General features: G+C 31.9%; 3 protein-coding genes and 1 long non-coding RNA gene across 8 annotated transcripts; 1 reads left to right on the top strand and 3 right to left on the bottom strand.

Moving 5' to 3' along the window:
- Positions 1–780: 780 nt before the first annotated feature.
- On the bottom strand, positions 781–2,897 carry LOC113003279. Of its 2 annotated transcripts, none has more exons than XR_005574423.1 (3): positions 2,294–2,897; positions 1,785–1,939; positions 781–1,486 (listed from the first exon to the last, which is right to left on the bottom strand). It is a non-coding gene; the product is annotated as an uncharacterized LOC113003279 (long non-coding RNA). The 2 variants fall into 2 exon arrangements; XR_005574422.1 differs by having other exon boundaries at positions 1,715–1,939; positions 2,294–2,427.
- Positions 2,898–3,272: 375 nt separating this feature from the next.
- On the top strand, positions 3,273–7,704 carry LOC105204651. Of its 4 annotated transcripts, none has more exons than XM_026132121.2 (6): positions 3,273–3,512; positions 3,937–4,237; positions 4,321–4,399; positions 4,781–4,954; positions 6,154–6,252; positions 6,584–7,704. In XM_026132121.2, the coding sequence occupies exons 1-6, from the start codon at positions 3,346–3,348 to the stop codon at positions 6,658–6,660; spliced, it is 897 nt and encodes a 298-aa protein (XP_025987906.1). In that variant the 5' UTR covers positions 3,273–3,345; the 3' UTR covers positions 6,661–7,704. The 4 variants fall into 4 exon arrangements, with proteins under 4 accessions (XP_025987906.1, XP_039303327.1, XP_011172114.1 ...); XM_039447393.1 differs by having other exon boundaries at positions 4,781–4,981; XM_011173812.3 differs by having other exon boundaries at positions 6,533–7,104.
- A 416-nt stretch (positions 7,705–8,120) lies between these two features.
- On the bottom strand, positions 8,121–11,501 carry LOC105204650 (GTP-binding protein Rit2). Its single transcript, XM_011173808.3, has 5 exons — positions 10,962–11,501; positions 10,837–10,893; positions 10,618–10,691; positions 10,303–10,494; positions 8,121–10,166 (listed from the first exon to the last, which is right to left on the bottom strand). The coding sequence occupies exons 1-5, from the start codon at positions 11,140–11,142 to the stop codon at positions 9,933–9,935; spliced, it is 738 nt and encodes a 245-aa protein (XP_011172110.1). The 5' UTR covers positions 11,143–11,501; the 3' UTR covers positions 8,121–9,932.
- A 237-nt stretch (positions 11,502–11,738) lies between these two features.
- On the bottom strand, positions 11,739–15,938 carry LOC105204649 (ero1-like protein). Its single transcript, XM_011173807.3, has 9 exons — positions 15,592–15,938; positions 15,158–15,442; positions 14,738–14,941; positions 14,504–14,652; positions 14,252–14,437; positions 14,102–14,148; positions 13,511–13,859; positions 13,148–13,441; positions 11,739–13,065 (listed from the first exon to the last, which is right to left on the bottom strand). Exons 2-9 carry the CDS (start codon positions 15,281–15,283, stop codon positions 13,014–13,016), a joined length of 1,407 nt encoding a protein of 468 aa, XP_011172109.1. The 5' UTR covers positions 15,284–15,442; positions 15,592–15,938; the 3' UTR covers positions 11,739–13,013.
- Between the last annotated feature and the right edge of the window lie 325 nt (positions 15,939–16,263).

The following is a 16,263-nucleotide window of genomic DNA, read 5'->3' as shown; positions in this document are numbered from 1 at the left end:
CCTGTAAGAATGAAATACATTTTCAAAATTAAGATTAAATTAAATTATTACTTTAAATCTTTGTCATTCGATCTACTTAATTACGTTATATCTCTTGCGATTATTTCGATCATGTAACTCGGTCTCTTCCTCGCAGACAAACAAGGACAATGTAAGGACCGGCTCACGTTTCCTAGAAGTATCGGTATAGCTCGAGAAATACAGGTCACGATAAGTGATCCTTGAACGATTCTCCAGTGTCTGACACTTGACACGTAATGACGCTGAAAAACACAAGAAAAGCCATTAAATTTACGATATATTTTATTTCTCTTCGAATATATAGCCAAGTATATTGTAAAGAATGTGAAAAGCCGATAAAAGAAAACGATGCGTATGCAATCGGTTTGTTCACTTTCGAAACAGTCTTCGCGCGATTCCAACACGTAAGAAGCATCAATATAAAGTGCATCGTTATGAATATCTGAAATATGATACCGGATGTTTCGAAAGTGGTGATCGTTTTCCGCTTGAAAGAAAAGAATGGTATAAATTGCGTTCTCATACATTTAATAATTTTTAATAATGACTCGATTTATTTCAACTGTATAATTTAATTAGCATTCAATTTTATAATTTTAATTATATAAAATTATAAAATTGTAATATTAACGGAAACAGAATAAAAAATCAAACGATTAATTAAAGTAAATTCTGACGAAAACATGCTCTCTTTTATTAATTTAGATGTATTTTGTATAATAAAAATAATATCATAATCGAATGTTATAGAAAGTATAAATCAAGTCTACGATTATTAAAAATGATGATGAGTAATCGGAACACAAATGATAATAATCTTCTCGCGTCAGATGATCGATAGTAATTTATGAATGCGCGTCGAATTTCCATTTTTCTAAGATTTTACGAAATCAAAAAATAAATTGATCGAAAAACCGATTAGACTCGATAAGAAACAAAAAATACTGCATAAGTGAATAGTAAACGAGACTATTACTGTATAAATAGGCATCAAAGTGATTTCGATCGCTGCGGACAGTGCATCGCGAACGGGAATGCATTTTGTCAGACCGGTGTTACTGGTTGCGATCGCGCTCGTCGGGATAACGAGGTAAAGAACGACGAGTCGCGCGTCAGTCTCATCCTGTTCGCAGACAGGACTGCTCGCAACTCGCAACCAGTCAACGATACACGATCGATCCTCAATTGTCCGAACTCTGTGTTAATTAGTTGATTAGAAAGAACCGCGCGCCGTGAATCCGGTGCCACGATCCCGTTGGTTTTTTTTCATCGAGACCGCGATGTACCATACTCTGTTCGCTCTAATCAGCTATGAGTTCTCTTCGATGGAACAGTGTTAAGTAAATATATATATTATACAGTTAAGAGGACAGAATAAACGCGATGTTTTTTGTATGTCTGCGTTGTTTGTAGATGTCCACCTGTGCTCGTCTATTGAAATCCCAGTTTGCTCTAGCACGTGATCCTGAAATTTAAAGGTATTAGAGAATGCGTTATAATTAAAATATTTTAATCGACAGATTTATGTAATGCAACCAAAAAATTGACAACTTTCTTACTATATTTGTTCATGAGTATATGGATGGCATGAACATAAAGAAATTAATATTTTTTAGCCATGTTGTAACGTTTATAAAAACACAATTATGACTTCTGTTACTTAAATGTAGAGTAAGAAGATAATTTCTCTTACCATTCGATCGATTTTTTTTATTCATTATTTTATTTCTTTCACATCGAATTAAATTCAATTTGCTTTGTACCTGAAAACTGCTCCAATCATTTAAATTGCAAATAGTGTGGTAGGTCGATAATTCGATATACACAATGTTTCGTCGCGAATCACGAAGAGAGAGGTAGCAAGGTCGTTTTCCTAATGCATGCCCACTGGATTTTATACAGCGCGATGATTCAGCACCTACAACAGAAGAGATAATCATCGGTCAAACCGTAAATCCATTAAAGATCTAGAAATCGATTGTATCGCTTGGTACGAAGTTTACATTCTCCAGCGACAATAATAGAAATGGAGACAACCACGACTCATCGCTTTAAAAGTTCTCTCAAAAAACCGATTTACAATTTTCATTATTAAAATGATTCGCGTAATCAAGATATTTAAATTTATGACTTTTGAAGTGTATTATATTATTTCACAAAATTCGAAAGCAAATTTATAATTATTTTAATTAGCAACACTTTATTGAATTGCTCGAATATTGCCTTTTTTATTTATGTCGCATAATTATGCCAAATACGCATGTGCACTTACGGCTCCCCTTACTGCCGAACTACAATTTTCACTATCTTAGATGAAGCCGATAGTTCGTGGCTGCAATGTTGACCAGTTGACAAACGTAAGAACAATGGCGATTAAATTATTATACGAGAAAAGTTGAACTAAATCAAATCTTATCTAAATGAGTTACGAATGCGGCGTAAGTAAATGATAATGCTTCCGACAAACGGAAATAACGATAATTTGAATACAGATAGCGAGAGACGTCGATCGATCAAATTGTCGCGTGAAGATCTGAAATTACAGTCAGTAATATTCCAGAAGTCGCGCACTGTCGCAATTGTCGATAGAAACGATAGGTGCACGATGTAAACTAACGATAAAAAACACGTTTTTGTCGCCGTCTCTCACATTTTCATTCTTAACGCTGGAAGCTTTAAAATTTCAATAAATTTAAATTTTATTTAACATTTGACAAAAGTAAAAATTAATTTCTGTTGAATAATATGCAAATTTCAGATTTAATCATAAAAAATAGTTAACATTTTATACAAAACAATGACAGAAATATATTCAATCGAGCGTTGAAAGAGGAGATGTAATCTCGAATCTGTAAATTTTTAATGATATAGTTTAATGCGCCATTTGTGGGACACCCTATATGCACGCCCGCAGAAAGAATCAGGAAACTCTGTCCGCTCTGTCGTAAAGTCGTATCTCGTATCGCTGCCGGCGCCGGTAGTGCGTATCGGGAGCAATCAGGAGTACGCCCCCGCTATAAAGTGCCTAAAAACAAAATTTTCAAATGGCTGTCACGGGAAAGTGATCCTGAGAGTGGCGAGGGACTGGAGGGACCAGGAGGGACGCGCGGCGCGTCGCGTCGTCGAGGACGTCGGCGTAGAATTCGCCTCCTCGTCGCCCAACGAGAATCGCATTTCACGGAGTGGGGTTACGCGCGACTCACGTTTCGCAAAGAACGCGCGTGACACGTAGATTGTTCGTATGTGTCCAGGCAGATCGGCGATAACGTATAGCATATGTCCTGTTGAACGAGAGCCGGCGTACACGACAGGAAAGCAAGAGTGATGGGAATCGACGGTATGAGGGTCGGCGGAGGCAGATGCCCGCCCCTCCTGGTCGGAGGACTCCTGCTGGCGTGCCTCATGCTTGTCTGTAGCTGGTGGACCCTGTCCTCCGAGAATCTGGAACTCATCAGGCAAATTGATGATCTGAACGAGCAACTCAAGATAAGGTGAGAGCCGACAACGTCCGTTGGTTTCTTCATATTCAGCAAAATCCTATTGCATACTGTGAATTTTGTGAAATCGCTGTTTCTGCCATGAATGACAGTCGCTGCCAGTCACGTTATTAAGTTTTGATTATTGTGGTTACTAAAGAATTATGGTGCTGTGTCATTTAAATGTTTATAATGAAGATAACTGCTTGAAATATTAGCGGCAGAATATTGCAGAAACATTAAAAGTTTTGTTATATAATTTGTAAGGTAGTATATTTATGTGAATTTCTTTTTCATGAAATTTGTACTTGTAACTTACTTGCACAATGCATGTTTATAATATCTCCATTACCAGACTCTGTAGGTTGTTGTTTGCAATGTACAAAAGAAGTTTAATTTCAAGTGTTATTCGTAACGAGAAAATTACATTTTCTTACAGCGCTGAAGAAAGGGATCAGTGTGTAACATTACGTGGTAATTTGGAGCAAAGGTTTAAGCATACAGAAGATGAGTTGGCTACCTTGCATGTGCGCTTGGAGCAACAAATAGATTTTAAAAAGAAAAATGAGGAGCTTGAGGATGCCAATACTGTGTGTAAAAGTGAGCTAGACTCGTTAAATAAACTGGATGCTACGAAAACTGCAACATTAGAAACATTGAGATTAGAAAAGGACACAATTAACACTCAATTAGATGTAAAGCGGGATGAAAATAAAAAACTTAACGAGGAAGTAGATAGGGTATGTACTATTGAATTAATAGCACTAATATAAAGTTAAATGTGATTGGAATAGTGTAAAAAAAATTTATTGTAATTTTACAGCTGAAAGGAGAGATAGATCGACTCAAACTTAGTTGTAATTCACCACCTGAGAGGAAAGAAATTCCAAATCTTCAACCACGTAAGTTATAATTATCTTTATCATAAATTTTATTTAATATATGCTCTGAAAATTTTTTTTATTCTGATAAATAATCGTATATTCGAATATTTATAAAAATTAATTTTTTAAGTAGTTTATTTAATAAACAAGAAATATCTGCAGTGTGTTACTGAGATATTGCTAATTTAGATTGCTAATTGCACCCTGCTTCAATGGCGAGAAAATTATCCTTCAAGTTTTCTTCTTTTTTTTTTCAAATCTCGTCAATATTCCCATTAAGTTCTAACTTCGATTGGGCTGCACCGCAAGAATTAATGCGACTACAAGCTCGTCCCCCTTTGTTTGCACATTTTTGACTGACTCAGCGTTATAAAATATTATCGGGATTTGCTGATCTAGCAACGACAGTGGTCATTAACAAGTCTCAGTTGCATCCTGTCCCGGAGTCTGCTGTAAGAGTATCTGTACCTGGTCTGCGAGGTTTCAAGTACCACGGATTTCCGATCCTACCAACAAATCCACCTGGTGCTGTGCGCCAAACTCCTCGTTTCTCAGTGACTATGTTGAAGAAAGGTAGTGATACCTTTCTCCGTCCTCGAGGCAAGAGAATGCTGCCACAAACATGAAATTAAAAGTTTGCAGTAGATTTGTACATAATTCACATTTTCATATATCTGTAACTAAAGCTCTATTAAGGACAAACCCATTATATCGCTTCTAACTAAGCTGTGGGTCGTGCTCGGCCCTCCGGGTTCATTCTCTGATGAAATATATACTATTATTTCTCTAGTATCAAATGCTGAAATTTTAACACAAAAAGACTGTTTTAGTATTGTAACACAAAATTGTGTCTTCATTAAATAAAAGTGTAATAGTTAGCTATTTCTTATGCTTGTATATATTAGAATAGTACAAAGTATTTATAGAGTTCATACAGTTTATATACTGAATCGTATAGGCACAAGTACGATTTCTGAGTTAATAAGTGCCATGCAATAATTTATTTTTCTATAACAGAGAATTGTTATATTTAATATTAAAACAATTATATTATAATTGTTTTAATATTAAATACATAATTCTTTTCTAATTTAAAAAAAAAAATAAATAAAAATTAAATTGTGTACTTTATAATGACAAACCTTTACCTAGAATGGAAATGCTACAAGATTGTTTATAATTATAACTAAGTTATGATATATAATTATTAAGTTTGTGTAGAATATTTTGCGATTTATTTATAGCTTGTTGCAATATTGTAATTACAATAGGATCTTATAACATTAAATGACATACAGCATTTAGTGTAAATAGCAAATTTTGATTTGTATTTATAGAAATATATCAAATAATAAAAAAAATTTGATAAACTATATAAAAGATTTTTAACTCTTTAAGAATATCAAGCGTAAAAGTCACGTCTCTCGGTGGTAGAAAGAAAATATTTACGTAATATTTTCAGCAAGAGATATTCCTGCTTCTAGGCTGTACCAAAGGATTGGTTGCGAATAATTATTAATATTATATCATGAAAACTTTGACATTAAAAAACTAACGTATTTTACACTAATATGCATGAAATATACGAGTGCTAATGGAACTTGCGTTACAATAATTATTAGTTACTAACACGCGTATCTAATAATGATTCTCATTATACATACAGTTGTCATTATCTGCATATTCTGTATAACAAACAATAATTAAAACTTTTCAGAAATACATACGCACTTTTTACTTTAGTATAGTAATTTAGCTTACATGACTTTCAGTTGAAACGGAATCGAAAGCCAATGGCACAACCTCGAATAATGCCGAAGAGCAAGATATTGCAGTTGCCGATTTGGAAGATCCTGAAAATCGTGCACGTGGTAATTAAAATTTTAAACAAGCGATACATCATTACATATTAGTTTAATTTTCTCTTTGATAAAATGTTATAAATTGTAAAAATCATGATGTTCATATTCAACTTGTTTTTAGTTATTACAATTTACTTTTTATAAAATCAATTAGCCCACTTTTTTATTTTATTACTATACATATATACTATTCTATTCGACATGGAAAACTGAATTTTAAAAAAATTTCTGAAAAAGTACAGTAAAGCTAGCAATAATTTTTTTTTATTTTTTTTTATCATTTATATAGATAACAATGGAGACGACATACAAAACACAGATGAAACTATGCTACTTCCAGACAATTATGAAGACGATGATAAAATCCAAGGTGCCACAAAGAATTCTGGAGACAAAATTATATCTCGTAATATATAACTTGAAAATAAATAATGCAGTCTTACAGAATACGAACTACTTATTGTTAGTTTAGTATAGTTTACTTTAAAATATATAATTACATATAAGTGATGTATTGATCGATTGCATGAATTATGATTTTTTGACTATACGTCGTGTAAAATATTGTGCTCAATTGTATCCTACACATTCGTATATACTTAATTGTTTATGATACAAATATTTTGTATACGTTGCTATTTTAAAAATATTTTATGTTCTTTTTATATAGTTTTTTCTGCGGATTTACAAAAGACTGTACGAATGTGCCAAATTAAATTGATATACATTTGAGGCCATATGTGAAAATCTATATAAACGGATACTGTGATCATTGACAGATCTGAAAATGAATGCCACAATAATTATTACATTAGCAATTTTTAGATATAAGACGTCTATAATAATAATTTTTTAATAAAGCGTGTTTTGTACCACTTAAAGAAATAGAGCTGTGCAATAAATTATAAACATTTTGCATAATATAAAGATGGCCAAATTTTTAATCAGATAAATGGCCTTATCTATTTTTTTTTGCCAATTTTATTACAATCTTATTAGATAAATAATAAATGATGAATTTTGATATTAAAAAATGTTGCAATTTCTATTAAAAATAACAATAGTGAAAGTTTATAACAAATTTTTAAAAATAAAAATTAGACATGATATTAATTAATTATTTTAAAATTTTTATTTTTTTACATTCCTTATATCTTATTGTAAAATTATTTTACATTCGTTATGTGAAATATATTAGTTTTATATACTTTTATTAGTATATTCAAAATATACTCAGCTTACATAAAATTTCGTGATTTTATTGCGAAATTCCTACGATATTTATATTTAAGCGATATTCATTTGTATGTATACATACGTTCATTATGTAGTACGTCCGTTATGTAGTACAGCATTGAGTTTATTATCGTTAATATTGTGTTAAAAAGTATATATGTTAGCCTGTAATTCTTTTTTTTCAATATTTTATACATCATTAAAATTTGTACGTAAATGAAATAACAAAGTGATCGTTGATTATCATATTGTCCTCGTAAATTATAAGTTATTGTTCTCTACATGCTTGCCACTACATATTCCATTATGTTCTCTTATCATGTACGAGATCCACATGTTATATCATGTTTAAAATGTAATCTCACTATTTAACAGCTAATTGATAAATGTTATAATATATAAAATGTTAGCTATATTTTTAATGACATGTAGCAATTTTTCTTTCTTACTAATTCTTTCTTTTTTATATACATATAGTGATTATAACATTGTAAACAAGCTTGATTTTATCACATTAATAGCTACTTCTGTTTTCCACATTTTTATTTCTAAAACAATCATAATACTCTTTTACTGATATGAATGTACGAATATTTTATGTTTCAGCATCGCATATTATGTAAGCTTCTCTAAACATGCAATTATTGTATATTGGTACATTTATTTCAATTGATACAGTCATTCTTTATATCAATTATATTGCAAAGTCATTATCATAAATGCTGCCAATAATACTTTACATTTGCTGCTACAAATAGCCACGCTCGTTGCTATTACTATGAAATAAATTATTAGCATATATTAATAACATAATATGTATAATATAAATGTATACATATATTATATATGTGCTTGCAGTAACTTACAATAACTGTCATTGAACATAGAAAATGTTAAATTGTACAAACATAATATTAAATAAATATAATACAAATCTAATATGTCATTTAATAATATGTAATATTACATATAATACATGTATATACATTCACAATACATATTGTAATGTCAATCGCAATACATAACAAAACAGAGAATTATATAAAATTGTGCGTTAATATCAATAGTTATTCATAATTAAAATAATATTTCAATGATTAAAATAATATGTCAATATGTTACAACAAAATACAAAATGTGACTAGTAAAAATTAAGTAACGACTAGATAATTACTATGTTGAGTTATGTCTATATATATAAATGATTGTTACGTTTATATGTATATTAATGTGACTTCTTACCACAGTTATTACAAATCTCGTCATACCTGTTCATGACTAAAAATTAAACTAAAGAATAATTATTGACTGATTAGCTGCATATGATTAAAATACTTATTATAAATATTAAACTACATTGGAATATTCTTTGAATTGAAAAATAACATTCGTACCACTCATATATAAGAGCTCTGATTATTTTAAAATCTACACATGATATTTTTTTCTAAGCTCTTGTGTCTCTGTATAGAAATAATATATTATTTACTTTTATTGCCAGTTCAATTATTTATATCTGTAATAAACATAGGTATTCATGTTTTCATAGAGAAATATTTTTTTTTCGAAATATTTTAGAGATCATACGATTTACATTAATAATAATTAATAATACTAAAATTTTTAACAATTCTAAACTTTGCAACTTACTGCAACTTTTATATAGTTCTCATTCATAATTTGTAGCAGCATAATCTTTGATAAATATTTACATTGAATTAAATTAAAATAAATAAAATTCAATTTTTATATGTTCTTTAAAATTGCAGCTATTCATTTTGTAAAGCTTACGTATAATATCTTGCATTTTTATTTTTCTTTGCATTATTAAGAATTACCTCTTGCTTTGTATCAAATACTTCTCTTTGGTCACGTTATTTAAAAATAAATTAAAATTTAAATATCGTTTATACAACTATCAGAAAAGATAATTCACTAGACGTTTGTGAAAGATTTACTTATTTAAAATTAGTTGCCTTAGGTTCCGTTTATCGCCACGTTATGAAACCTAAATAAACATTAACAGCCATAAATAAATATTGCGGAAGAAATCGTCATTTTAGAAAACTGGAAGTCACAAGTATATGCTGTATTCTTCACAGGAAGTATGAATCTATTGCGTACTATGCTCTATGTTTCTTTAATTGAGCAGCACGAATGATAGATTCGAGATCTCTCAGGTCTAAGGTGAATACTAAATGTGCGTTCCAGCCCGTTTGACAATTTCACTTTGCCGTGTCTCTATTCAAAATACGCATTGGGGTCAATGATAAGGCAGTGCAATGTTAATGAATCGTCAGTCTCTAAATGAGGGTAACTATGTATCGCGTAAATTATAAAAAATTATGAGTAATATCTATTTCGTTGTGATCTGTTATGACATCACTTCCGTCATTGCTATCGTTTTAATTCAACGATCTCTCTGGTAAAGAACTTATTATCAAAAACCAGTTTTACGCAGAACGATGGGAAGTGTGTCTCCTCCGCCGGAAAATAAAAGCGAATATCGAGCGAATTCGCCACCAACGGCTGCGTTTGCGATGCGAATTACGAGACCTCTCCTTAGCGCGGATTTGCCTGATCAATGAGAAAAATGCATCGTCTATGAATTGTCTGAGGGCAGCGGATGTCTCGTAAAAAGGACAGCCGAGCTCCTCCGCCAGTGCCTTGCCTTCCTCCGTAGTCACCTAAAACAGACGTCGAGTTCAATGTACGTGAGAAATCATTATTTCATTGTTCTTGTATCGCCATATGTATCACAATGTATTCAACAATTTCTGATTTCAATAATATCACGGTCAATTCGATAGCATTTTATGCTACCTTTCGATGCTGTTGTAGATCAAATTTATTGCCAACCAGCACCAGAGGAATATTCTCATTAGCGCGCACACGTGATATTAGTTTTCTGTACTCCATTGTCTCTTGGAAGCTATGCCTATCCGTTACCGAGTAACATATCATGAAGCCTTCGCCACATCTCATGTATTGCTCACGCATTGCTGTAAATTCCACCTGTATACAATAGTATACAGAATCAGGATCTGTTTCCGTTTACATATGAGAGAGGAAAATACACGAGAAATACATTTTAAATGTTTTGTACAATGTTGTAACTATTGTAAAAGAATCTCGAACCTGTCCAGCTGTGTCCAAAATATCCAAGAGAGCTGCCTCACCATCAATGACCACCTGTGTCTGATACGAATCCTCTGTGAATAAAAGAGAAACTGTTATTCTCTTTGCATTAATCTCGACAACTCAAAGTACATGTAACTCTTTCAAACTCTGTACATTTGTTTTCTGCTGAGTTCTTTCTATGCTATGTAATCTTTCCTTGCATAAAAAGCGACTTACCTATCGTAGGATCGTGATAGTCCAGAAACCTGTGACTGACAAACTGCAAAGTGACAGCTGAAAAGCAAGACATATATTATTGATATCAATACAGTAGTGTGTACGTGTACTCGAATGATAGATACCTGATTTGCCAACGCCACCGTCACCTAACACCACGATTTTGTATACCCTGAGTCCACTCCTGATGGTGGGCTGCGTTACCACCGGCACGTCGTCCTTGCCGTTGCAGGCGAAGTTTCTGTCCTGCGGAATGCCAGCCGCCGACGTCGCCGCGGTCATCGTGGCGGCTGGTCGGCCGTGCATACCGGCTTGCGTACGTACCGTACGTGTGTACTCGCGACGAGCACCGACACACTTACCCTACGGCGAAGCGGCGACTGGCACACTTGATCGCACCGTATCGGAGCGCGACCGATTCAGTGGACACACCCGTGTTGTTGCCGGCGGCTGCTGAGCGACGGACGTCGTGGACGACACCGTGACTCATGTTTGACGTATGGACGTCAGAAGCACGTTGAAATTCAGGTCCTCGTGGCACCGCGTAGCATTATTTGTTGTCAGGCGGTCGGAACGCGCGCTGATCATCACTGCGCGGACCGAACTTGACAGATTCGCGGAGAACGTGACAGCCACGACATTGATATCTGCGCGTGCGTCTCAACATTCTCAACGTTCTGAGTGCTTGTATTTTATTCTAATTATTGAAAATTCAAAATAAAAAAAAAGAAAAATGATTTAATAACATTTGTGTTGAATTGACGCTTGAAATAATTTTGATACAAATTCGTCCATGTTTATTTTACAATTAAGTACAAGATTAAATAATGATTGGAGTACATTTTTCAATATTCTAGAAAAATTAAAGTATATTTCAACAAAAAATAAAATAAATCAAAACATTTTCTTGAAAATAAAATTTATTTTTTACAAATCATACTTCAACATACAGAAAATCGGTTGAAATTCAAAGTCATAGCTTACTTCAGATCCAAAATCCTAGACAGCGCGAGATTCGATTAAACAAAGAACTGAGAAATTACATTAGAAATATGGAAAAGTCCTTGAATGTTGTATTCAAATTTATTTTTCTTTGCTCATTCATGACCATGTTATATTGCTCCTATAAAATATCAATATAGCATATCGCAAGCTTTGTTCCAATATGAATAAAACTTAAACATGCAAAAATTTTCAAGTATAATCCAGATTATTGCACAAGCCATATACATATATCGAAAATTGTATTATTTTTATGTTAAGTATTGATATATTTGTATACAATAGTTCTATGACATTCTATACCTTTATAAATAATGAAATATTCTCTTCTAAGAGTTTGTCACAACGATTATAAAAATATGTATTGTATAAACAAAACCCCAACTTCAAAGAATAATGTAATAAATTTAAGTTATGTAAATAGTTTGCCTTAGATAAAATATTTATCACAGACGGAGTCAAAAGCTATAATACAAATCGGAAGAAAATATCAATTCGCACGCCAGTCTTACAAGATAAATATATCTAACCACCTTCTTCGTATGATAATCATTTGAGTACTAATAACTTTTTTCCTCTAAGCTTGATTAGTAATTCTCAGTTTCTTTTTATTATAGTCTTAAGATATAGGAAGAAAACTGAGTTATTCACATGAATAAACACTGGTGCAATCTCGATCCTTAGCTATTATAATTATATATTACGCCTATTTATCTGTATGTATGTATGTACAGTTTTCCTATAGAATCGGAAGAGATAATTACAAATAACTAAAGTACAAACTTAATTGCAGCTGACAATTAAAACTAACGTTTATATAGTTTAAAAAATTATTCAAGAAAGAGTATTGAAAAAGTTCCAAAGAAACAACTTATGCTTTACCTCTTTTGTTCAGAAAGGATATCTATATAAGAGTAGATCTCTAAAATACGATCAAAATTATTTAATTATAATGTATAATGTAAAATATATAGTTTTAATAATTTGAATTAAAAATACGCATCAAAAATTTATATTATAACATAAACGCGTACTAAAATATGTCAGATGCAATAAAATCTGTACTTTGTAAATAAGGAAACAAAAAATAAAAGTAGAAAATCTGTGCGACGTGATGTGTTTTAGTGATGTTTCGTAATGGTACTGGAGATCCCTAATTACAAATCGATAGTACGTTATCTCATCATTCTGCGAAATCTGTCTAGTTCAAAAATACTTTCTGATAACCTGCAATAATTCATTACGTTGTTAATAAATTAGAGATTTTCATATTTGTATTATATAAGAATTAGAAATATAAAATATCTACCTTCCAAAAGCATTCACCAAAGCAACAATTTCACTTCTTTCTAAGAAGAATGACTTTCGTTTAAAATTATTAAGAGTCGATTCCCATTTATCAAATTTTCCTGAGAATAATATTTTTAACGCAGTGCCCAGACCGTGGATTTGCAATTTACCCCATAGCTTACATTTGTCGCATCCTACGCAATCCATAATACGTGAAATATTTATAAAATGTTGTCTAAATTCTTCCTTCAACAATTGTGCCTCTGCTCCACCGGTAAACATAACTGTTTCGTTAAAATGTACTGGGAATGATCTGAAATACAAATTGTATTAATAAATCATAATTACTTCATATGTATTGTATTAAATATTGAACACTTACCTAATAACATTTAATATGTCGTTCATAGCCAATCTTGTATCCTCGTCATCCACTTCGTTACCTGTATAATATTCTTCTCTTTCCAAATAAGGTGCAGCTTTGACCAGAGCTCTCAGTTGGAGCAAATAAGTAAAATATAAATTCTTTAACCAGTTTGGACCTTCGCCACCTGTTGTTTCAGGAGAAAATCTTCTTTGTAACTCATCCAAGTTGGGACCCCATTGTTTGTCAGGTGACACTTGCAAGCTATCTTGCGCGACCAATAAATATTTTGAACACAAATGTATATTGATGCTGGCATGCAAGCCGGATATAACTCGGTAAAAAACTCGTTTTTCTAAACACATTCCTGAAACAATGTATTTACATTAAGAACAAGAATTTCATAATTTTGATTTATAAGATTAAATAGATTATTTAATTTTTTAATCTTTTTTGGAATAAATTAAAATCATGTTTTATATAAATGATTAAAAGAATATTTTTAAATTATAATAAAAATACGTGTAAAAATCTATGTATGAAAATATTACTTATTCCACATCTACATGAAGTTGAAAAAGGATGTAATTGATGCAGTGCAAGACTTACCATTTATCTTAGAAGATTGTATAAAAATGTGAGGTGAATTTTCAGGCCTATGAAAAAAATAATCTGCTATATATAGACTCGAATAAAATTGACATGACAAAACAAATATAAACAACGTTCGCGATAAAACTACATATCGCAGTTATATACCTAAAACAATTTTCCATATAAATACTTCGCCATATCCTATGTGCACTGGTTCCCTTATATCCGGTATATCTTTCAGGATTAAGTAAAAGATCCACATATTCTCCAGGACTAGATTCTTTTACACAGAAATTATCTTGGGCATCATCATGCCGTTGCCATCGTTCAAATTCTTTATAGTTTTCTGAACTATAAACAGATTTATAATTTTTATCTTGGACTTTTTACTTAGTTAATTTATATTTTTTTAATTACCTAATTGTTGTGTTCAGGAAACCAAGTTCTATATTATGATCTTTTGTACAGTCATTAATTTGTGCATTGGCTTTATATTTATCTACTGGGCTTTCATTAAGATGAATATTTCTTGGAACATCTCCCTTTAAACCTTCAGGAATATCATCCTGTAACAGATTAAAAAAGATTTAAAAAATTGTAGTAATATTTGTTTAAAATAATATTTAATATAATTTAATATAAAATGCTTACATCTTGGCAGGGTAATACATGACAATAGCGTATAGCGCATTTGCTATCATCTGCCCAGAATGGACAATCCTGCTTTAAGTTTACTTTGTAAAATCTAAAATAATCTCTGACTAGAAGACTTTGAATTCTTGGATATATTCTCATATTATTAAAATAATCCACAGTATCAACGTTGCAAGCACAATCGTCTACAGATCCTTTCAGCTGTAATTTTGATTAATTTTCTATATAGTATTTTTAAAATAATTTTTAATTATATTAAAATATCTTAACAGATACAATACTTTTCATTATTAAAGCTATCATTATTTTATTGGAAAAATAGAGAGAGATGAAATAATCTCTAAAAGTGAAAATATATAAAAGCAAAACTAAAATATAAATTTAATCTTAGAATAAACAAAGAATGACGCACAGTACCTCGCAGAAACATTGATCATTTTTCTTTGAATTAGTTGCAAAATAATTTCCTCCCACTTGCAGATGGAAAAGCAAGATCGCTAGGAAGAGCCGATAAAACATTTTACTATTAGTCTCGGAATTCATTTCAGCATTGAAAAGTCGCTGATGCGACCGGCTTGTCGCAACATTAATTACACCGTGATAAAAGTGACGACTCAAATCGCACAGCTGAAGCTTCACTGTTCTCGAGTCACATTTGTACGTCTACGTGCTGCATGAGGCGTAAACATCTGATGATTCGATCTGACACAAAACAATATTGCACGTATAGCGAGATTACGAATATTTGAGAATCTCGAGTCTCGGGTGTCTCTCGATTGGGAGAAAACGATAACTAACAAAAATCGTGTAATACTCAAAACGATAACTAACAAAAATCGTGTAATACTCACGTACGAAAAATATACGGTTTTACTCTCGTCAATGCGATATTTTAGAGTTTCAGGCTGTCTGCTGTCTCCCGTTATATCCGTGAGTTATATGACATTTGTACGTTTGTGTATGTACGCACGCGTGCATGACACATATGAGCACATATGAGATACGTGGAGGTCGTGGAGCACGAGATGCACTACGTGGAATAGGTTGATTTGCGTGAGATAACACGCGTGGATAATTCGTCTAAAGTTGTCACTATTTTCACTTGGACTAGATTCATAGATTTTTTATAAAAGTTCGCTTCTTCTCGCGATTGCACGTTACATCTTCCGTACTTAAAATGAGAGGGGTTCATGATCGAGAACGTTGGAAAGAAAAAGGAGAGAGACGAAAAGTGCAGAAAGTTCAGTTGGAACAAATCTCAAACAGGACAAAATCCAAGCGAGAAATTCAAAATGTCCGACATTGAATTCGCTATCCAATTGAAAAGATTTATTTTCTAGTGAAAAACATTTGTAGCTAATGTTACTAAGAACTGCGTTCTCCTATTGGCTGCCGAAAATTACAATTAGTAGACGCTGTCAAAATAGATCGCGTTGAATTTAATTATTTGTTCATAAATGCTTAAAATATATTTTTACTTGTTAATTTAACTGTTATTTACTTTTTATTTAATGCGTTAATCT

Source organism: Solenopsis invicta, chromosome 3, assembly GCF_016802725.1.
Source record: "Solenopsis invicta isolate M01_SB chromosome 3, UNIL_Sinv_3.0, whole genome shotgun sequence".
Lineage (NCBI taxonomy): Eukaryota > Metazoa > Arthropoda > Insecta > Hymenoptera > Formicidae > Solenopsis > Solenopsis invicta.
This window is presented reverse-complemented; position numbering and strand designations above follow the sequence as displayed.

Coding starts and splice junctions, on each gene's coding strand:
- LOC105204650 (XM_011173808.3), bottom strand. CDS start 11,142: ATGCACGGCCGACCAGCCGCCACGATGACCGCGGCGACGTCGGCGGCT. Junction 10,692..10,836: donor CTATCACGATCCTACGATAG/GTAAGTCGCTTT, acceptor TTTTATTCACAG/AGGATTCGTATCAGACACAG. Junction 10,495..10,617: donor TTTTGGACACAGCTGGACAG/GTTCGAGATTCT, acceptor TATTGTATACAG/GTGGAATTTACAGCAATGCG.
- LOC105204651 (XM_039447392.1), top strand. CDS start 3,346: ATGGGAATCGACGGTATGAGGGTCGGCGGAGGCAGATGCCCGCCCCTC. Junction 3,513..3,936: donor AACGAGCAACTCAAGATAAG/GTGAGAGCCGAC, acceptor ATTTTCTTACAG/CGCTGAAGAAAGGGATCAGT. Junction 4,982..6,153: donor TACCTTTCTCCGTCCTCGAG/GCAAGAGAATGC, acceptor CATGACTTTCAG/TTGAAACGGAATCGAAAGCC.
- LOC105204649 (XM_011173807.3), bottom strand. CDS start 15,283: ATGAATTCCGAGACTAATAGTAAAATGTTTTATCGGCTCTTCCTAGCG. Junction 14,653..14,737: donor ATGTATTACCCTGCCAAGAT/GTAAGCATTTTA, acceptor AATCTGTTACAG/GATGATATTCCTGAAGGTTT. Junction 13,860..14,101: donor ACAATCTTCTAAGATAAATG/GTAAGTCTTGCA, acceptor ACATTGTTTCAG/GAATGTGTTTAGAAAAACGA.